The sequence below is a fragment of the Lissotriton vulgaris genome, chromosome 6 (assembly GCF_964263255.1).
Source record: "Lissotriton vulgaris chromosome 6, aLisVul1.2, whole genome shotgun sequence".
NCBI lineage: Eukaryota > Metazoa > Chordata > Amphibia > Caudata > Salamandridae > Lissotriton > Lissotriton vulgaris.
Window position 1 is genome coordinate 1,309,363,015 of NC_141694.1, and position 22,178 is coordinate 1,309,385,192.

A 22,178-nucleotide genomic window follows, 5' to 3' on the forward strand; every position below is an offset into this window, starting at 1 on the left:
ATCCTGGTTCACCCCCTACTTGGTGCTCAAAAAGCGGTCTCATAACAATGCTTCAGAACCTAGAGCTATTCCGAAGGGTGCTCGGCGTTAACAACTCCCTCCAAGCCTCTTCCTTCAGGACACCCTTCCGTTTAGATCTTTGCGACAGGCTCTAACCAGGAATTGGTTTCTTGGATTGACATTCAGGGCTTCCCTCAGCTTCATCGCTGCCTGGGAACATGATGAATCAAACCATCTGGGGGTTGAGGTAACTAATTTGCGTACCGGAGCACTTAAGAGTTCACTGACTTTAGTGAAGATAATGTTAAAAGCGCTGATGACCTCCCCGGGGGGATACCTGGCGAGATATACCGCGCTAGTTCTGTGGCGCAGGATTGTCTTACTTCACAATAAAAATCATCTGGAGAGATCTGGGACCATTTAAGCCGCCGTCTACCGTCTGTTGGTCTTGGCATACCCTTGTTTACCATCCTACTATTTCTAAGTAGTAGGGAACCCCACAATTGGACACCGAACGGATTATGGTCACTGTAGGGACTTTCCAGAATAGTGAAACCACAGAATAAAGTCTGTAAAGAAGAAGAAACTAAAATATAATCTATAAAAAAAAACACTGCCTGGGGGCGTGGCTTGGCGGGCGAAGATGGCGGTCGCAGCCTTCTAGAGCTCCCGCCGGCCCGGACTTAATTCGATCATTTATCCTGGCCCCCGAGCCCGCTGTTGATACCCAGTGGTTGGCATCGATCTGGCGAAGTCTCCTGTCTACCTTGGTGTGTCGATCCTGCACTTCTTCCCCCCCTGTGATCGGAGGGAGGCGACGGCGACGTGCGGCCTGGTGACCGGCCAGAGACCGGGGTCCTCGAGTTTCGCGACGCCTGGTGGCGGTTGCGATCTGGCGGGTGCGGGTGGCATCCGCTGCGCCGCCTTTGGCTCAACTTTACAGCTACGATCGCCTGGAGATCAGGACGGCGCCACTAGCTTCTACTCCTCGGGAGGACGACTCTTCCCCTGTGTGACCGGAGAGAGGCGACGACACTGCGGGGCCTCGTGACCGGCTGGAGACTGGGGTCCTTGAGCTCCGAGGCGGCCGGTGACGGACTGGCGGACGGTGGTGGCATCCGCTACACCGCTCTGGGCTGCGGCTGCCTGCGGATCACGGAGCCGCGGCTTATTTCTGAACTTTTGGACGACCGCTCGTGGCGACGAGTGTGGGTGAGGCCTGTCCCATCTGGGTGAAGCCGGGACCTCGATTTTCGCGACACCGGATCTGTGTCGACTGGCCCGCCTTCTCCTTTGAGACTTCATTGCTGCCGTTCCATCCACGACTTGTGACAGTGCCCGACGGTTCCGGGGTGGTGTCCGCCCTGCCCGGCGGGTGCCATGACCAGGGATAGAGGAGGTGGCCCGCCTAAACATGGCCCCATCGACAAATTCACCGGACCGAGTGGCGGCTCTGGGGCGGCCGGTGGCAGCGGTGGCCCTGGACCGGACAATGCAGCTATACTGGCGGCCATCACCCAGTCCCGGGACATGCTTGATGCCAAAATTGGGGCGGTCGGGCGGATGTCACGCTCCTGCGCCAGGACCTCCGTAACGCGGTGGAGCGGATCACCGGGGCTGAGTCCCGCATCACAGTGACCGAGACTGACATTGGCGCCCTAAAGAAACGACTGGCGGAGGTGGAGGGAGTTCAAAAGACACTGGCGGCCCGCGTGGAGGATGCCGAAGGGCGCGCACGGAGAAACAACCTCCTCTTCATCGGTTTTCCGGAGCGGTGCGAGAAGAATGACATGGAGCGGTTCTTGACCCAGTGGCTAGAGAGCTGGCTCCCCGAAGGGGCACTGTCCACGTGCTTCGTGATTGAGAGGGCCCACAGGGCTCTGACCCAGCGGCCGCCGGAGGGTGAGCGCCCACGGCCAGTCATCGCCCGGCTGCTAAATTACCATGACCGGGATGTTATCCTGCGGGAGGCGAGGAACAAGGGCTCGCTTGCCTTCGAGAATCATACCATCATGATTTTCCCGGACTACACGAAGATGGTGCAGCAGCAGAGACAATCCTTCATGGACGCTAAGGCTAAGCTGAGGGGCCTCAAGCTCCAATACTCCCTCCTGTATCCAGCCCGCCTGCGGGTGGTGTATCAGTCCCGGACCCATTTCTTTGATTCCCCGGAGGAAGTGTTCCGCTGGACCGATGAAGCGGTGCGACTGAGGCCGCACCCCCAGCCGGGACTGGACCCGGGCAGGTCCCAGGGATCGTCGCCGGAGCGGACGAATCGCCCGAACAGGAAGGGCCGCCATCGGAGGTCTCGCTCTAAGAAGAGGTCGGCCTCCGCCAGCGCATCGCAGTCGGGTGGTGCCAGGGACTCGGAGCACTCCGATGCGGGCAGCTGATCATTGCTGGGACTAGACTCTTTTTGCTGAACATTGAATTGCCCTACTTTGGCTGGTGAGACTGTTCTATTCTGTCTTTTGTATGCCGGTTGGTTCCCATGTGAGGACTCCAGTTGCTTTTCATGGGGACACAGTGGGGCTCGGGGGGTACCGTTTGTGGGCCTCAGACCCTCACGGATGTGAGTGTTGTTGGGGGGATGGTGTGTGTGTCATGGTTGGGTTGTTGGGATCCATTGGTATGGCGGGCCCTGGGTCCTCTGTTTTGGACCCGGGTCTCTCCATGCCGCGACAGATACTTCAAGGTTCTCTGAGGTATTGGGGTGGTGGGTGTGGGGTGTGGGGAGAGGCTCTTGTGTTGCAAATGTTGGGGGGGTTCTGGGTTGGGGGGGGTAGCTGAGTGTATGGGCTGGGGGGGGTGGGAACACACGTGTCTGAGGCTTTGATTTCTGTTGATTTGCGGGTTGCGCCAGCGTGGGACGGAGGGCCGGATTCTGGACTTTGTGATGATAATGGCTGATACTGTGACTATGTCTCCTCAAAGGACCCTGCGGGTTGTGACATGGAATGTGAGAGGTATCCTGGATAAAATCAAGCGTGGGGCTGTGCTGCGATGGGGGAAGAGGGAGATGGTGGATGTGCTCCTGCTCCAGGAGACTCACATGCTGGGTTCCAAGGCCCTTAGCCTCCAGAGGTTTGGATATCAGCAGGTGTATCATGCGGGCTTCACAAGGGGGTCGCGGGGGGTGGCCATACTGGTACACCGTAGGGTGGCTTATGTTCATGAGAAACAATGGATTGATCCTCAGGGCCGGTATGTCTTTATCAAGGGCCTGCTGGGTTCCGAGCCAGTGGTTTTTGGTAGCGTGTACGCCCCTCCCCCCCTGCAGTGGGCCTTGTCCGAGCGGCTGTTCGCGCTGTGGGACGAGATTCCGGAGGTTCTGACCATGGTGGGGGCGATTGGAATGAGGTTATGGATGTGGGCCTGGATCGCCTGAGACGAGCTCCTGTTGTGTCTGACCCCCCCCCCCCCCCCGCGGCTGCTCCTACCAGATTGTGTGCGACTGTGAGGGGTCTGGGCTGGATTGATGTATGGCAGCATTTTCACCCTGCGGAGCGTGCATTCACGTATGTGTCAGCGGTGCATGGGTCCTTCTCACGACTAGATTGTTTGTGCCGGGTGCCTGCCTGAGTCGCGTCAGGGATGCCGCGATACTCCCCAGAGGCCTCTCGGATCATTCCCCTGTCCTGGCTACCGTGACCCTCCCCTCTAAACGACAACCTTTTCGCTGGCGTATGTCCACCTGGCAGCTGCAGCGGCCGGTGTATGTGAACCATTTACGCGAGGCGATTGACCACTTCTGGCGCGAGAATTTGGTGGGGGATGTCGACGCTCTGGTTGTGTGGGAGGCGCTGAAGCCTACGCTCCGGGGCGTTGATATAGCTTGGTGTGTGGCAGCTCGGCGAAAACATCGGGAGGCCATTGTGACCGCCGCGGCCCGCGTTGAGGAGCTGGAACAGCGTGGTCGGCTCGGGGGTGACGAGGGTGTCGTGAGGCAGCTCCTACAGGCCCAACAGATGTATGCCTCAGTCCTGTACGAGGAGGCCCGACAGGCGTGGCTCGCCACATGCAGCAGGGTATACCAGTGGGGCGACAAGTCCTACACCATGCTACATAGGCTGTGCCAGGCGACTTTCCAACCCCTAGTGCTGCCTGGTCTCACGGCGGACGACGGCTCGGTCGTGACCGACCCAGATTTGCTGGCGGCTAGCTTTGCCCGTTATTACGAGGCGCAATACGCTCCTTGTGATTCTCTGATGGTGGACGAGATTGCCTCTTACCTGGACGACCTGCTCCCGCAGGCAGTCCCTGACGAGACCAGAACCGCCTTGGAGGCCCCGCTTACGTCTGAGGAGCTCGGGGAGGCCCTTGGTCAATTAAACACTGGCAAGGCGCCCGGCCCGAGCGGTTTTCCTAGTGAATTTTACAAAAAGTTCCACGTCCAGCTGGGACCTCACTTTCGCAGCGCCCTGGAGGCGGCACGGGCTCGGGGCGAGTTGCCACCAGACTGGCGTCATGCCGAAATAGTGGTATTTTTGAAGCCGGACAGGGCGCCGGACCGGCACGACTCTTACAGGCCGATTTCCCTTCTCAACATTGAGGCCAAGATCTTGGCGAAGGCCCTAGCGAACCGCCTTTTGCCTCACATTGCTGACCTGGTCCACCCTGACCAGGCCGGATTCATGCCGCACAGGGCCACCCGGCATAATATCAGACGGGCGCAGGCGGCGGTTGACGCTATGGGTGTTAGGGATGAACAGGCAGCACTCCTTCTTGCGGACATGGACCGCGCAATCGATTCGGTGAGTTGGGCATATCTGTTCACCTTGTTAGCCCGCCTTAATCTGGGGCCTGTCTTCCTGTCATATATTCGTCTCCTCTACACTGGTGTTACGGCTTCGGTCCGCGTGGCCGGCGCTGTCTCTGGGCGCTTCCGCATCGGTCGTGGTACTCGACAGGGTTGCCCGCTGTCTCCCTACCTATTTGCCCTCGCCATGGAGCCCCTGGCGTCGCGGATACGAACGGATGCCCAACTACGTGGCTTTGTCTGGAACGGTGACCTGGCGGATAGGATTGCACTGTATGCAGATGACGTCCTTCTATTCCTTACTGATCTGCGGCGCTCGGGTCCCCGGGTTCTGGAGATCATGCAGGGGTTTGGCGAGGTCTCAGGGCTCCACCTTAATCTGAACAAATCGACCCTATGGATTTTGGGTGGCGGAGTGGTTGCTGACCCATGGGCCGCCGAATTGCGTGTGGCGACAGATGGCTTAAAATATCTGGGTGTCTTTCTCTCGGACTCGCGGGCCGTGGCCTGGGCACGTAGTGTCTTGCCGGTGTGGGAACGGGTCCAGACGGATGTTAAAACTTGGTCCAGAATGCCACTCACAATCTTTGGGAGGTCGGCCATCTTTAAGATGGTGGCACTGCCGAGGCTTCTATACCAACTCCAAAACTTCCCACACCCCATTGGCATGGAGTGGTTCCGCCAGGTTAACTTTGTGCTGGGCCGCTTCCTGTGGGATGGTGGTGCAGCCAGGGTGGCCTTGAAGACGTGCTTTCTATCTACATACTGTGGTGGCTTGGCCACCTCAGACCTCCTCTCCTATTACCAAGCGTCTCACCTACTTGTCCTCAATGAATGGTGGTGTGGAGACAGGGGTGATCCGGCCTATGCCCTGGAGCGACTGCTCATGGGTGAGCGCACGCTTCACACTATTCTCTATTCGACTCGCATACGCCGTGGATTGCCGTCGGTCACTAAAGTGGTATTTGCGGTGTGGCGGCAATCCCTGCGCCGCATGGGTTGGTGGGGCAAATTAACAGCTGAAACGCCGCTGTGGCACAATGGCCTGCTTCCGGAACTGGCGGCCCTGGCCGGGTTTGAGGGCTGGGAGGCTATTGGAGTTACACAACTGGGCCAGGTCATGTCCGGCACCACCCTCAAGTCCTTCGAGGAACTCCGCGCGGAGTTCCAGATGCCTCAGTCCCAGTTCTTCCGCTACCTCCAGCTGCGGCATGCCCTCGCCCCGAGCGTGGCAGGCCTCGACTCCCTGCCGGAGTTCGGCCCGATTAAGGCAAAAGTGTTTATGGGAGACTTGGGAGACAAGAAAGTCTCTAGGATTTATCAGACACTTGTTATCCACTGCTCCTCCACTCTCCGCTCCCTTCGGGAGGCATGGGAGGTAGACGTGGGCGCCCTTGATGAGGATGATTGGAGGGAGGCGCTGGAATCCCCGCGCGGCACTGCCGTTGCGGTTCGGCTCCGCCTGATCCAATTCAAATACTTACACCGTGCTTATTATACGCGTGAGCGTCTGTGGAAGGCTGGCTTGATTGCGTCACCGGAGTGCCTGCGCTGTGGGGAAGTGCCTGGCTCCCTGGTGCATACGGTGTGGTCGCCTGACTGGATTCTGGAGGGGCGTGTGGAGTTGCCTGGCTGAGGTCCTGGGCTGGGATCTTCCTCGTACCCACCGGCTGGGCCTGCTGCATATTATGAAAGGGGTTGGGGGCAACATATATAAGCGTCACCTGTTGCTCCTGGGGCTGGTTGTGGCCAAACAAGACCTGGCTCGGGCATGGAAATCTGTGAGGGCCCCCCCCCTGTCTGCATGGAAGGCTGGGCTAGATTATTTCATGGGCCTGGAGAAGCCGGTTTTTGAGGCGCGGGGCTGCCCGCGCAAAGATTTCAAGATCTGGAAGCGGTGGGCCGACTACCGTGGCCTGTCCTTGGACCCCCCGGCGGAGCAGGAGGAGGACATTTGATCACAGTGACACTTCTGGCCTGAAGCGGCAAAGCCCTGGTTGCGCTATACCTGCTTAATTTTTGTGCATTTCCTTTTTTGTTGCTCTCTTTGTACACGTGTGGTGGGGGGGAGTGTTGGGCACGGGGGGGTGTAGTTGGGGGGTAGAGTAGGCTGCTGGGGCATTTCAAAAACTGAGCTTATTTGGCTTTTGCTTCATCCTTTACTGTCTATGTCATCGTTACATTGATACTGTTGTGGTGATCTTGGTGTGTGGAGATGCCACATTCTTGATACTCCTATGCTCAATAAACTTGGTTTTGAAAAAAAAAAAAACACTGCCTCACCCTTTAAAAGAGGGGACAAGAGATTTACTGTGCGGGACAGATAAGGACATTAGTGACATCAAGTCGAATTAATTCAATAAATTTTGTTCAATATTTCTCCCTGAGTAAGATGTTCAAAATGGAACCTCCTCATCTGAGGGCAGCCTAAGTTAGCAATACTTGTGGTCCTGGGGTCACCACTTGGGTGGATATTAAAATCACCCAGGACCATAAGATTATGTGAAATATAACTACAGGACTGCCTTATATATGAACCCAACAATGTAATGTTACAAACACCTAGGGGGCATGCTACTGAATTATAAAAATTCATAAGACCTAAACTAGTTTCCCCTCGTTTTAATACCAGAGCCTGTAGACCTGGGCTTGATGGCGACAAAACATGGATCTGGCAATCTACAGCCAGAGCTAAATAGATGACCAGACCACCCTTGGCTCTGCCACCTACCGACGGAGAGGCTGGAACAAAAAAAGCCTTGTATCCCTCCAGGAATAGTCGGCAATTCGCCAACCACGTTTCTTGTAAACCGATCAACCTGAATTGGTTCACAAATTGCAACCAGATAGGATCCTGAAACCTATTGGCCAAGCCTGTGATATTCCACGATAAAACGTTATCAAATAAGCGGGGTATCCCATTTCTTTGCACTGGGGAATCCTCCTGTTTGGCTCTGACTCTGCGGCAGACAATGAGGGGCTTGTAAGTTAATCACACTCCTCCAACATGGCTAATGAAAAAAATCTATTAAATAGTTTGAGGGGAAAGGGCGATATACGGTCGACCTAGGTGGTGTAATGAGTGTGCTGCATGTTTTGCATATGCTGGAGGGAATCTTTGTAACCAGTCATCTAAGGGGGCGTCCATGTTTGTGTTCCCAAGGGTATCCCATGATGTATCCGGTTTGTAAAAAAAACTCTAAAGGTAAAGCCCCAACAGAAGACCTGGAGCTAGGAGGTTGTAATAAGGGTCCCTGAACAAGATCCTTTCGGCGAGATGTGGTCTACTAAAATGTACAATAACACAATCATCCATGCAAACTTTACGAGAGCTACCTATCCATCTAACTCGACGCACCATCATTATATTTTTTGCCACCCATGAGCCCACGGTGGTGTTATTTGATAGCCAGTGGAGTACTTTGTTCTTTAACTGGAACATTCCCCTAAATCACTACATAAGGCGTAGATTCAGGCGGTAAATGAATAATTGGTGGGCACTGTGACTGAAACTCTTTACTCCCCTGCATCTGACCACCTGAGGGTTGACTTTCAACCTGGACCCGCGCCTGTGCAGGCATATCCCTACTCTTGCATGGGCCTTTGCTCGTTGTTACAGGCCCCCTTACTGAAGACTGCTTCTGTGGTTGGGTTTGTGACTGTTCCGGGTTGTTGTTAGACAAATTTGTCAACAAAAGAAAGTCCATTGCAGTGCTCAGTCCCGGGCTGTCCTTGAGCCATCCTGTTAGAAAAGGTGGTTCAATATGGTTACACGCTGCTAAGCTTTTCTTAACCTGAGTCAACCTCTCAAGCATCGGTCCCAATTTTAAGTCCAACAGGCTAATCATTGCTGCCTGGAAAGATTCCAGAGCCACCCGTGGTTCCATGGTTGGGGCTACTGGAACAGGTGCCGTAGGCTTGGTAACCAGGTTGGGTTTAGATTTCTTCGCTTTACCGCCAATGGCTTGTGATTTTCTTTTAGTGCCTGCACCAAGCCGTGAATTTCCCTTAGCGGGCAGGTGTACGATCTTGCTTCTGGCAATTAACGGTGTTTCCATTGAGTTAATGGTTAAGTTACCAGCATTCCCTTGTGGTGGGTGAAATTCACTACCCCCTTATTACTGATTGTAATAACATGAGAAAGGGGCCTTGGCATTAGTCTTAGGAGGGGCTGTTAACAAACTAGAAGACCTAAGCACCAACCTGTAAGCTATTATCAAACCCAGAGCATATAGGTAAGCTCAGAGATTCGTTGTCAACCTCCGCCAAGGACACGTGAGTGACATCAAGTGGGGGATAAGAGATACTAGTTTGTGACCTGGAGAGACGTCTATTAATCAACTCAATCCCCTTGTCTATTACTGCTGCAGCCTGCTGCAAGGAAGAATCCAGAGTAGATACTGAGGTGAGGGTACCAGTCTTTGCCCTTGCAGTGGATGATGCCCTTGCAGTGGATGATGAGCCTAACAGCAGACTAGAAGGCAGACTAGAAGGCAATTACGATGAATACTGCGGTCCCAATTAGAGATGACAAATGGCCAGCCTTAGGGTCGAGAGGCTCCGTGGCACAGGACGATTAATCCAACCACATGCACCACAGTCTTTCTCGTTACAAGAATCAGTGCAACCAGGGGCCAAGACCAAACAGTAACAAAAATCAATGCTACCTCCTCCGACGCTGGAAGTTTCACAAGTATAGGCAGCTACAGGATATGGATGCAGCTCACAAAAAGAACCAGGAGCCAAGGTAGTAGTCCAGACCAGCCTCGGACGGGTGCAGACGGGCCCGCCCTTGGCCTAGGCACACCTGCGCTGCGGGAGCCCTGGCTGCGTTTTAAGCGCCTCCGAGCGCTCTTTCCTTGCGTTGGCAGTGTGGGCAATGTGGTCCGGTAACAAAGTATTTAAGCAACTGGAGGTAGAACCTTCAAAAGGCTCCTGCGTTAACAAAGTTGCAAGCGGCAGGCAGTAGCAACACTTCAGAGGCTTCATGTTAAAAACAGAATAATGTAACCATCAGTAATATGTACATTTATTAAGTAAATCTAATGAATATCTATTTATTTTTTTACACAATTCTACATGTTTATACAAAGCAATACACCAGTACATATCTATAGTACAAATACATATTTAGATACAGAGGTATATTCTGTATATTTCTGTTTGCGTATGGTGGTTATATGGGGAAGAGCCACCTCAAGTAGTTTTCTGAAGATACAGTGGTCATGGTGGTTATCTGTGGATCTTATGGTGGGGAAGTAAAGAGTTCCATAGTTTGGCTACTTGACCAGAGAACGATGTGCCTGGTGTGATTGTCTACCTTTCTCAGGGAATGTAATTTGATCGATCGTTGGTGACCAGTCAGGCCAGCTGAAGATGTCCATGTCAGTGGAGTCCATGCTTTCTAGGGCTTTCTCATGGTTCTCTGGTTCAAGAAAGTCCTTGGTCTTCCTGTCAGCGGTTGTCCTTACTGTGGCTGATTCCATAATTAATGTCCCATTGGTGTTGATTCCCTCACGCCACCTGGAAAACATTCCTCTCCCTATTTATTTCAAAGGAGAAATAAGCTCAAATTTGTGTTCTGTGACTCTTCAGCTTAAAGGAGTCCCTCTTCTGAGAGCAGACTTCTTGACCCGCCGGGCCTCGTCTTGGCATATGAAATAAGCAGGTCAGAGCAGTGTGGTACTATTCGGGCCTTTAAGTCCGATACTGGGGTCTGTAGCTCCAGTGGGGGAATGAAACTATGTTTAACAACAAAGAAAGCACATCTGCTATGTAACACCTCATACCATCCTTTTCAGTCTTCTCTGGAATTTCATGTTTTTTCCTCCTATTCTAACCTTTTGCCCTAGATGCCATATTTAGGGTTCCCCAATCATTTGTGCCATTCATGCATTCCTCCAACCCCTCTAGCCTTCTCTGTGATATCCGTCCTCTTATGGAGTAAATCTATGCCTTATCTCTCGGACTTGACTTCCATGTTCAGGTTCACAACGTTGATGTCCATGACGCTCAGTTTCCCACTCACTGCGGTGATCTCTTATTATGGAGTCTAAAGGGTATCTTACTGAATGAGTGTAGCCAGCGGTGGATTGGCTTTAGATATGGAGCTGTTGCTGGTAATTGATGCACTGTGTGCCCAGGAGGTATTGGAACAAGGATTGAGGGAGCATTTATATTTAGTGGCCTAAGTGAGTGTGCAGGGTTGGTCTGAGTGGCATGGCGGTGCACCCAGAAGCAGAGTTGCAGCAACAAAGGGAGCGGTGGTCTACCACTATAGTGAACGTTATGTCTACCTAGACACAGAGTTATAGCAACACTGGGAAAGGCTGTCTGACATTTGATTGTTCCTGTTATTTCTGTCCAGAAACGCAATGACAGCATCAAAGAGACAGGCCAGCCACCACTTTCGTGGTCCTTGTAGGTTTCCCCAGAAGATGAATTCGAACAACTAAACAGGCAGGTTACAACTGTAATGGCCCTGTGAGGTCTACCCTGAAGTGGCATTGTAGCTAGTCAGGACAGTAAGTTACAACTGAATTCCATGATGACAGTCTCAAAGAGCATAAGATGTTTCCTCAGTATTGGGGCCAGGGTAGCAAAGAGAATAGCAGAAACCCCACAGTAGCAGTCATTCTATTTTATCTGAGAGATAGCTAGCGTATCGGAGAGATGAGTGTTAGAGCAATGTAGGTAGGACTGTGGAACTGTGTTAGAGGACTGTTTAATTGGATTGGGGATTAGCTGTTGGGTAGGAAGAAGTTACTGTACCACATTAAACATATCAGTGGCTTTACAATGTACAAAGGATCACTGTACAAGGTAGACAACACAGAAGCGTAATATTCTCAAGATAATCTAAGCGTTCTTTAAAAAGGACAACAAACTTGTGCTATTGTTTTTGCCATACTTGTATGGAGTTTGCTTTGCACTGTGCTTCCACATTCCATGACCATGGTTGGGTCTTAAGAATGCCTACCATTTACCTTATCCTCTTTAAACTAAAATGAAGGTTGTGTATATCGACATTGTCACACTCCAGTCCCACATTCAGACCCAGCTCTCTGATAAGATCCTAACTGAATCCCTCATCCCCTGACCAGCTCCCTTAAAAATCCCAGACTGTCCCGTCATTATTCTGCCCATTGATGGGAAACTGTTGTACTCCCTAATCTGCCAAACACAAGCCTGGCTCCACTAAAAACCCTCATGGATGCAGTCGCATCCTTCATTTCACTTAAGTGGAAATTTGACAGCACCATCAACATCAAGACAACTTTACTGGCTTCCCTTACCCATTTGTATCAAATTCAAGTCCTAAAGCACGATGCACCAGTGAAACAAATTTTAAACAAGCATTTGCAGAGCCAGTAATTTGGTCTTTGTTCCCTTTCCCTCACTCTCCTCTTCTGTCCGAGCCTGGATCGTGATACGACACCCCTAATGAAATTAAATCATTTTAGAGCTATGTATTGATTCAACCGAATAGGGCTTCGCTACTAGGTTTCTTTGTGTATTTTTGTTTGGTGGGTCCTCAACTGTACGCTTTGCGAGGCATCTTAACAACCCGTCATGAAGCAGTACAAGGACAGCGCAGTTGTACCCTCTTTAAGTCAGAAAAACTGGGGAGTAGGCCGAATGCTTGCACAGACATCTGCAGCTCATGGGGTTATTCCACAATGGGAACGCGGCCTTTAACGCTTCTGGTGTTAATACAGGGAGTACGATTACGTTTGTTATCATATTTTGTCCTCTGATAACACTTCAGTTTGTTTTTGTTAATCCTTTTATTAATTTTAATAATACATGTATTGGTTTTAATTTAACTTTATATCCAGGTAAAGAACTTCAAAAGATCAACCTCTGGGTACTTGAGTATATTATAGCGGGGCACATTTTATTGTACTAATCTAAACATTCTGCTAATATTGTACACAAACAAGGACTTCTACGTCAGTAAAGAGGTTTCTTGAGTTGAAAAGCTCATACTCAAAAGGTGGAATGCAAATCATAATGTTTTGTTAGTGCAATGAACAGGTTTCAGCCCTTCAGGGGTGCTGTACCGGATCATAATCCTCGTTGTCAGAGAATTTTCTGACCTAAATATCATCTACAAAACTATGTCGCTTTGGAGTTAGTAAAAGAAAATCTAAATCCAATAGGAAAATGTTATTGAAAATAATATTAGGGATGCGATATTTGTCAGACAAAATTTCTCTCGATGCTAATTTGTCATACAGCCATTTGGGCCTTTCTATCCCTCTAATGTCCTCTTTGTTTCTCTTGACTTCAGTGCTGTTTCTGAAGAGAATTGCCAGAATACCACCACACCTCGAAAGGCGCAATCTCCAGAAGATGCTGCGCCTCCTGCTCCAGTAGTAATTGATGCAACTCCTAAATCTTCCCCTCCATCCCAAAACAACCAGACGCCTGATGACCTCGGAACAGCCACACCGGCGGCGAAAAGCATCAGCAAGTCAAAACACAAGATAGATGTGAGAGCAGAGCTCGAGAAGAGGCAAGGGAGAAAACAACTGCTAAACCTAGTTGTAATTGGTAATGTCTTTTCGGTATTTTGGTTTCAAATGTTTCGTTTAACATTTTTTTGAAGAACATTAAAAATAATCATTGTGCATGAAAAAGGCTACTTTATGAACACCACATCCGCGCTAAACTTTCATTCGCAGTTAATTTTGTGGCCTCAATACAGTCGTAATTGGATGGAAATTACTTTGTTTGAAAAAAATATACTTATGGCCTTGCAAGAGTTGATTTATTAGGCTGCTCCATGTTTTTGCTTTCAACCTGCCAACGTTAAATAGGTCCCTTCATTGGTCAGTTGTCCCACAACAGAAATAGAGCTGCCTTTTATAGGGAATTGAAGCATAGAATATTCTGTTCTGATTCTCACACACACGCCACTAGATCATTGCACTGGAAAGCCAGTCAGTCTTTGCAACTCTCCTCCTAAATGTATAGCTATTGCTTAGTTGGTGAAGACATTATTCAGCACTCCTCCTACTGTGCCTCTAATCTCAAGTATGGTATTCTGTCAAGTCCTTTGCGTGTTCTGTCTATGGGTTTCAGGGCAAGAGTCATCAATCAGTTGTACTACTCCCTGTAGTGCTCCTCTTACAAGCAGTCCGCCAGTCTTCAGCAGCCCCGAATATGCTTTCACCATCATGGATTCTGCTGCTGTACACCACAGAGATGTGCTCTCCAAGTTGATGGGCAAAAGATTCTCTGAAATGGGTTTGTTCATGATAATAGACCTTTGATTAGGTCAAGCCTTGGAGTACTTTAAAAAGTTTTCATGTTCTCAAGTCAGGCTTGGCAAGAGGGGTTCCAGTGGGTGATATCTGCACGGTATAGGTCATCCTCTCTTCATACATTTGCCAACCACTATTGCTTGGATTCAGAAGAGAGGTGAGACGTCACTGTGCCTGGTCTGTCTTTCATGACCTACTGATTTAGTTCTCCAGTCCAACCACACAAGGGAGATCTTGCTTGGGAATCTATTCAAAGATGATGTATTTGTGGGTAGAAGTATCCGTCAGAAGAAAAAATTACTGTAAAAATCTTTCTGGTGGATTATCTGTCTACCTGCACTTTCCTCATAGATACTCAGTGTTGAGAAACATTGTTGCTTTTCTTAATGAGATTCCAGGTTAGTATTGTATGGCACCCCTGCTTGATTGTCGGTCTTCATGATAAAGCCTCGGAAGTTGCAGCAGAAACGGATTTAAACTGATGTCAGTGGTGTTTGTTCTGGCGCAACAAGACCCTGACACAGCCATCATGACCTAGGTTCCCTACCGGCGCTGGAGAGCTATTGCAAAGGTTTACGAACCAGTCTAGCATAGTCTGGGCATATTCAAAGGTGCAGAATCTGTCATTAGAGTACCCACCAGAAATATAGTTACCAAAGGTAAGTAACATTTTTTTAACCCTTTGCTTCATATAACAAGAAGACACTTTATGCAGATGAGCTTCTGAAATTGCATTTGTTTTTTTGTACCCCCCACACAAGACCAAAGATGGAAAGATTTGCTCTACCTTTTTAACAAAAACCTCTAATAACTGTGAGGGGCACCTGATACAGCTGGTGATCCACCCACAAAGACCTCCAAGAAGTCCAATAAGGAGCAGGATAGATTAGGCAAAGTGCCTTATAAAGGTGCCAAGAGCGAGACTTCCAAAGTTTGTTTGGAAATGGCGATGAAATTACTAACCATGATCACCCTTGCACACTGTCAAAAACTCAACCCACCACCACAGTGCAGTCTTTAAAAACCTTTTTGAAGACCGTACTGGCTACACTCTTACTATGGAAATCCTAGCTTGATGATGATGATTCAAGTGTATGACTCTATGACCAACATTGGAGAACTGGAGTTACATGTTAGTAACTTATTTCTTATAATAGTTGTTGTGGGTTAGACAGGGACCTATGTCACAATTGTTCACCTACTTGTGCTACTTACATGCAGTGGCTACATGCATTTCTTATTCCTTTTGGCTGTGAATGGCAGACGTTTATGAGCTAGGCACAGTCCATTTTCACGTGTCTGTTCCATCTCGGAGTTAAGACCCATTGCCCTACTATCAAGAGTATTTGTTTTCCCCGCTAGCTCTACTAAGATCTGTTTTGCAAAGCCTTTAAATCCCTGTAAGTTGATCCAGTTGTTGATTTTCCACACACAACAGTCCTCCCCAGTGCTATTAAAATGGCCAAGTTTTCAAATGGTGCCATAGTTTTCAACTCTTTCCTTTCTAAGACAATATATAGAAGTTGTTTACATAGGCATTTGGCAGTGTTTAGTCCTGCCAACCATTGACTAACAGTTCCCCAGAATGTTTCAATAATTGCACAGTCCCAAACCAAATGACAGAAGCTTGCTCTCTATTTTAGGCTTTGAACACTGATATCTGTAATCCTTGGTTTCATTCTTTGTAATGTGAGATAGATTCTGAGTAATCACTTGCATGTATTGTAACCTGAACTTCATGTTTTCACACGTTTCTCCAAATTGTTGTATGTGATATTTCTGTGATTAAATCGCGTGTCATTATTTTAAGTAAGCCCGAAGTAATTAGTTTGTCTGAGGGCTTGCTGTCTACACTACATTGTCATATTTGGTACTTTGACACATTGAGGTTTCATACTCCTGCCTGATTTTCTTGAATGTCTTCAGTACGTCTGCTTGGAATAGTTTTCCTTTCTATGGCCATGCATTAGTATTTTACATCTGATAGAGACTACTAGCTGCAGACTTCTTATCGTAGAATTATCCCCAAGCATGAGACTGGATCCGCAAACTTTTTGCCACAGCATCCCTGTGCGCGGGGGGGCGGGGTGACATCATGTGACTCCGCCCAGGCGTCCGCGAGGTCACATAAGCCCCACCCCGGCGTGCCTACGTCAGTATTTTCCTTTTCCCTGTGCAACGCGGATCCTTTTTGGGACCCTTTTTTCTTCCTCACTGTCTAAGTTTTTGGTGGAACAGTGTGCAAATGCATTTGGGCTTCATGACTTGCACCTCGTGTGGGCGTCTTATTTCGCGACGGACCCTCACCTCATTTGTATGTGGTGTTTAGGGGAGGATCACAGCATCAATGATTGTGAGGCGCGCCAACAGTTTAAGCCGAAGTCGCAGCGGGAGCGCCAGATGAAACTTCTCTTGGGGCGTCTCTCAAGGTCGGCTTCCTCTCCTCGATCAGCCTCGGCAGACGCCTTCAGATACGGCTGTTGTCATCGTCCTCGCCCTTCTCCAATGTCGCCAGAGCGTCGCTCCCCGGTGGGTAAGTGTCGCAGTTTGTCCCCGGGAGCTGGTGTTCGGCCTGCCGGGGGCGTGGGCTCTCCACGTTTGATGCGGCCCAGGGTGTCCTCCTCCTATCCACTGTTTTCCGGTGACTGAGCGTCGAGAGTCAAGATGGAGACATATGCGGCGGCTTTGCAGGCTTCGCTGGCGTCTCCTCCTCCTTCCCCTCCTAGGCGTCAGCGGATCCCTTGCCTTGCGTGGGGCCCTCCGCTTGTGCCGCTGCCGGCTCTGGCCCGACGCCGACTGGTTCAGATCCAGGCTTGGAGGACATGGTGCTGTTGGGGTGTGGCCCTTCGGGGGTCCCTCCTTCAGACCACGGCTCCTCTGCCTCGCCACAAACTCCTGCAGGTGTCCCTGTGGTGTCGTGGGAGGTCGCTGGGGCTCAGGGATGCGACCCGAGCCCCGCTCGGCCCTCTGGGCAGGCAAAGGCCTTATCCACAGCTGAGCTCACGACGCCGGCACCTGCTGGTCTTGGCGGCGCCACAGGGGTCGGTGGACCCTCCTCGTCCTGCTCTTGGTCGAGGCTGGGTGGGGATCCCTCGTCCCCTTCTTGGGCCCCTCTCGTCCCTCCCCGCAGGCGAGTGCCTCGTCGGATGTTGAATCGTCCCTGGCACCACCGCATGGGTCGCAGGGCCACCTCCGCCACATCCAGGGCCTAGGCTTGCGGAGGGCTTCGTGTCACTCCCCCAGTCCCTCTCGTTCCTCCACGCTGGCGACTGCCTTAGTGGAGGTTGAGTCGGCGTCGTTCCGGGGTCGCCCCTTGACCACTTCGGCTCCGTTCCCCGGCGCGGTTTGACTTGGAGGTGCCCTGGCCGGTGTCTGTCGACGCCCGATGGCGTCGACAGCCTGCCTTGGGCGGTGGACTCTACGACTCCGCAGAGGATTCGTGCCGCGGATTCGTCTTCGGACGCACCCTCTTCTCCGGAGGTTGGGTGCATATTGGTGTCCTCCTCCCCGGAGACAGACCGCCGCTTGGTGTCTTCTTCACTGGTATCATCGAAGGGCGGCTCCCCGCCATTTCGGAGGCCGAAGAGTTAGTCGGAGGAGCAGCAGGTCCCCCATTTTTATGTTCCTTCTGACTTTCAGGTCTGCCCTTTGCCCGCCCCGCTTGGCTTCGGGGACGGCCGCTTCAGTTTGCAGCCGTCGCCCACGGAGGTGTTGCTTACTCCACCACGGGGCCCTACAGAGGCGGGTGCTGCCTTCGCTCATGCGGTGTCCACGGCTGTGGGCATTCTGCGCATGGGTGACCCGATTGCTCACTTCCCAGCGGACCATCTCTCGGAGGTTCTCCACCAGGGTTCTGGTGTGAGGGAGATCTTGCTTCCCTTTGAGGGTTCGCTCCTTTCGTCCCTGACAGGGGCTTGGAGGTGCCCCGCCTCAGGGGATCCGGTGCCTCAACACCTTATGCCTCAACACCTTATGCTCCGGCACCTTCCAGTGTGTCTTTCCCTCCACCCCAATTTTGCGGACTGCTTTTCCCTCCCTGCTGACACTGTTGACTCTGCCGTCCCGCTGGTTGGACTCTTGGGGGTGCAACATGTTTACCTCAACCAGCACTGCCCTGCTGGCCCTTAACACCTTATGTGTGTTGGCTAGTGCCGCCTCCTTGTTTGTGGGGCTTGGCTGAGTCTTTCGGATCCACAGCTTCCCAAGAAACTGTTCAGGTGGATTTATGCGGTACAAAAGGGGGTGGTAATGGACGGAGCATCTGAACCAATCAAACACTCACACCCAGTCAAAAGATCTGGGTTTAATCCATCACCGTTCTTTAGCCCACTCTGCCACCCCAGTTAAGACATGGTTATATGCAAATCAGTCTGACCTTGTGCCTCATGGGAACAGTCCAGCTCGAACTGCCAAGCCATGCCTTCCCTGGACCGGAAACAAGCTTCCGAGGACCGTTTTCTGGCATTCCAGCCATCTTCAGCCCGGCTTGCTTGAATCCAGTGGCAAAGTGAGCAAGGGAATCACGTCTGAGCATACCCTGCCACACTTATGGCAGCCAAAAGCGGTACAAATGGGGGTGGTAATGGACGGAGCATCTAAACCAATCAAACACTCACACCCAGTCAAAAGATCTGGGTTTAATCCATCACTGTTCTTTAGCCCACTCTGCCACCCCAGTTCATACATGGCTATATGCAAATCAGTCTGACCCTGTGCCTCATGGGAACATTCCCCTTTTGTACGGCTTTTGGCCTCAATAAGTGTGGCAGGGTATGCTCAGGCGTGCTTCCGGCGGCTTCTTGCTGCGGGTGCCGCTCTGTCTGGCCGTTTGCCTTCCGTCTATGGTGGGCTCGCCTTCTTTTCCCTTGTTTCCTTGGGCCCTCTAGGCTTTTCTTCTTGCTCTTCCTTTCCCTGGAATTGGATGGAAGCTCTGTTGCCTTGTAGGGGCGTGGGGTGCTTCGGCCTTAATGGCCTTGACTTTGGTTCCTATGCTGAGGGTGAATGAGCTTCTTCGGTCGGTGGTGTTCTGCTTGTGGAGTCCCCCTCCTTGCCTGAGAGGACGGGGCTCTTCGCCCTGTCCATGGGACTAGTCCCCTGTGGGCCTTTCAGTTGTGTCCAGGCTGGTGGGGTACTTCCACAGATCCTCCTTCCCCGTGGGTATGGCTAGGGTATCTATTCTACGTTAAGGAATCTGCAGCTAGTAGTCTATCAGATGTACGAGCTACTTACCTTCGGTAACGATGTATCTGGTAGAGGCGATTCTAGCCGCAGATTACCTCACGACCCGCCCTTCCTCCCTGTTCTGCAAGAACCCTTGGGTTGGTCTTCGGTACTCTCCTCCCGGTGGGGGGCTGTGTCTCCTGTGAGTGACTTCTTTTGCTCTTGTCGGGTGGCTCTGTCTTTTTGCGTTTCATTCCTCCTCTTTGGTTCTTGGAGGATGGTGTTACGGTGCTCCTGTGCCCTGCTGCTCTGGCTACTCCAGGTTTGGGGGGGGGGCTTCCTTTAATCTCTATCCTTCCCTCCCCTCCCCTCCCCTCCTCTTGCTGCTGGGGATCCTGGCCCCTATGCTAACCTCTGAATAAGGGTCATCTGGCCAAGTCTTGCACTTGTTCCTTGGGGGGTGGTTGCCTTCTATGTTGGGGTGGCTTGGCGGTTTGTTGTTCCTGTCTGCTTTTGGAATGGCTCCCCTTCCTTGTTTTTGACGGGGGTGGTAGGCCGCCACATGTCATGACTTTTTACGCAAATTCCTTCTCTCCGGAGCACGGGGTTATGGGGGGGGGGGGGGGGGGGGGAGGCTGTTTACGTACTAGCAGGGTGACTGCTCAGGGCTCTGCTCTGTTCTTTCTTCTGCCCTGCCTTTGGACACTGCAGTGTTGTACTGTTCCCTATGGTGTTGCTTGTCCCCATTCCCCTTTTTTCTACTCTTTCGCACACTGTTCCCATGCTACCACAGCTTTTTGTCTGGTAGCTCCGCGTTGTGGTGCGGAAAAGTTCTCCGAAGAAAATTGACGTAGACGTGCCGGGGTGGGGCTTATGTGACCTCGCTGACGTCACGTACGCGGACGACGCCTGGGAGGAGTCTCATGATGCCGACCCGCCCCCTGCGTGCAGGGATGCTGTGGCAAAAAGTTTCGGGATCCAGTCTCACGCCTGAGGATAATTCTACGTTAAGGAATCTGCGGCTAGAATGGTCTCTACCAGATACATCGTTACCGAAGGTAAGTAACTCGTACATTTCTTCTAACTCTCTACATTTCTCTGAGAATCATAATTGGGATATTAAGTTGTTCAGAGTCCTAAGAGAGAAATGTTACTGCTCCTAAACAAAACCTGTTTTGACCCTCCTGTGCTATTATGAGTATTTGCCCAAGTGAAATCTTTCTTTGGAGTACAGGTGCTTTGTTATGAATATATGCTGCCTATCAGAAACCTGGTGCATGAACCATTGTGTGCTGTACTGTTACTGTGCCCGCATGAGCGATTGCTTCAATTCTAGGAGGCCTGCTTTTCTCATATCTTTAACCCCTTCGGTGCTCATGACGGAACCGTTCCGTCATGAGTCCGTTGGCCCAATAGAACCTTCAGCACAGCGCGAAAATTCGCGCCGCGCTGAAAGGGTTAAGAGTTTTTAGGGCTAGTCTGCCTCTATACTCGCTCTATCTAAAATCGCAAAGAGCTTAACCTCTAAACTAATTAAAACAACCTCCATATTCGAAATCCATGGTGACTGTGACAGTTGCGGGCTGGGAGAAAAAATTGATTTAATCTTGAGGCCAAAATAAAATCTTAAACGCGCCCCTAACCATTACCATTTATTTCTTGCTGTCCCTTTCTTCCGATTCCCCAGCTCTTCCATTATGCCATTCAGTTGACCATATCCCTCTGTCCTGTATGTGTTTCCCTATTCCCTTGCACTCTGTTTTTATAATCCCACATTTCTGTGACCACATTTCTCTCCCATTATCCCCGTTCTTTGTTCCTTTTCCTTACAGGTCTCAACAGGGACTGCGCAAGCGCTGTTGCTTGCGAAATAATTTGATAACTAAAAGTTAATAGAAGGGCTTAAAGCTCGTCCATTACTTAACATTGGTTGGTTTTACCGTCAGTTTTGTTTCTTTCCTTTTCATTTAAGTGGAAGCTGGTTTCGTTTTGCTGGTCTCTCCGCAGACAGCTTTAGGAGGATTTGTGTTTCGCCTTCTTTAGATTCAACACACACACACACCAAGCTCTTAAGGAAATCAGCGGTGTGTACTTTACAAATCCCTTCCCCTTGTTCTCTACATTTCATTACTCGGGTGAGCCGAACAGAAAACCTCTTCTAAACAAACATATGCTGCCCTTCTATCTTTTTCATTGCCAGCGGAAGCCCTGCAGCTGGAAACAGCAGTCTCACTATTCCAAATTAACAAACAGCTGCATAAAAAAACTTGCTACCAAAAACCAACAGCTTCCAAATTGTATGAGCGCATATTGTGCACCTATTGTCTTTCTGTAACGAGTTTCGTCAAGACACATGTAGAAGGCGTATGCAAATTGAAACCTGCTACGCCCCAAAATTATATTGGAATTTATTTTATATAATATATGCCTACAACATATTTTTCATGCTGTTTTTCCGCTCAATGACTCTAGTGCAGGGGTGTCCAAAGGATCTCAATGGGGCCGGATAAATGCCTGAATTTCAGGTAAGTTACTTTTTATATCGGTTTTATTTAGATTCACAGTAAGCACATTTTGTTTAATCTGTACCCTGAAAATTAGGTACGGGTCCAGCCGTCCTGAACTTTCATTAAATACCCCTGCGTTTGGCACTTATACTGATCTTCCAGAAAGATTGGGAGAGCGGCCAGGCTTTAGGAGGTGTTGATATCTGTGATGGGATTTGCAACTGCCTTGGTGTCTTAATATCTTTTTTTGGACTGCCTGTAGATATTGGCTTCTTTTTAGGTCTCGCCTGTCAATGCGCATGCGCATTGAGCTTGTTAATTGTATGTACACATATCTTTCTAAACCAAATCTCAGCCAAACACGTGTAGTAGGCATACATTACAATAAAAAATCCCCCCACACCAGCACCACTTTGTTGGTCTCCGCACAGCCTGTAATTCACATGACTTTGAGTATTCATGCTTACATAAGGATAGTCACAA

General features: G+C 50.5%; 1 protein-coding gene across 2 annotated transcripts in view; it reads left to right on the forward strand.

Moving 5' to 3' along the window:
* HBS1L (HBS1 like translational GTPase) overlaps window positions 1-22,178 on the forward strand; it is a 640,556-nt gene that overhangs the window by 429,799 nt on the left and 188,579 nt on the right. For both annotated transcript variants that reach the window (XM_086927450.1, XM_086927451.1), the window contains exon 5: window positions 13,053-13,315. In XM_086927450.1, the coding sequence (XP_086783576.1) occupies window positions 13,053-13,315 (263 nt within the window). The remainder of the gene's footprint in view (window positions 1-13,052; window positions 13,316-22,178) is intronic.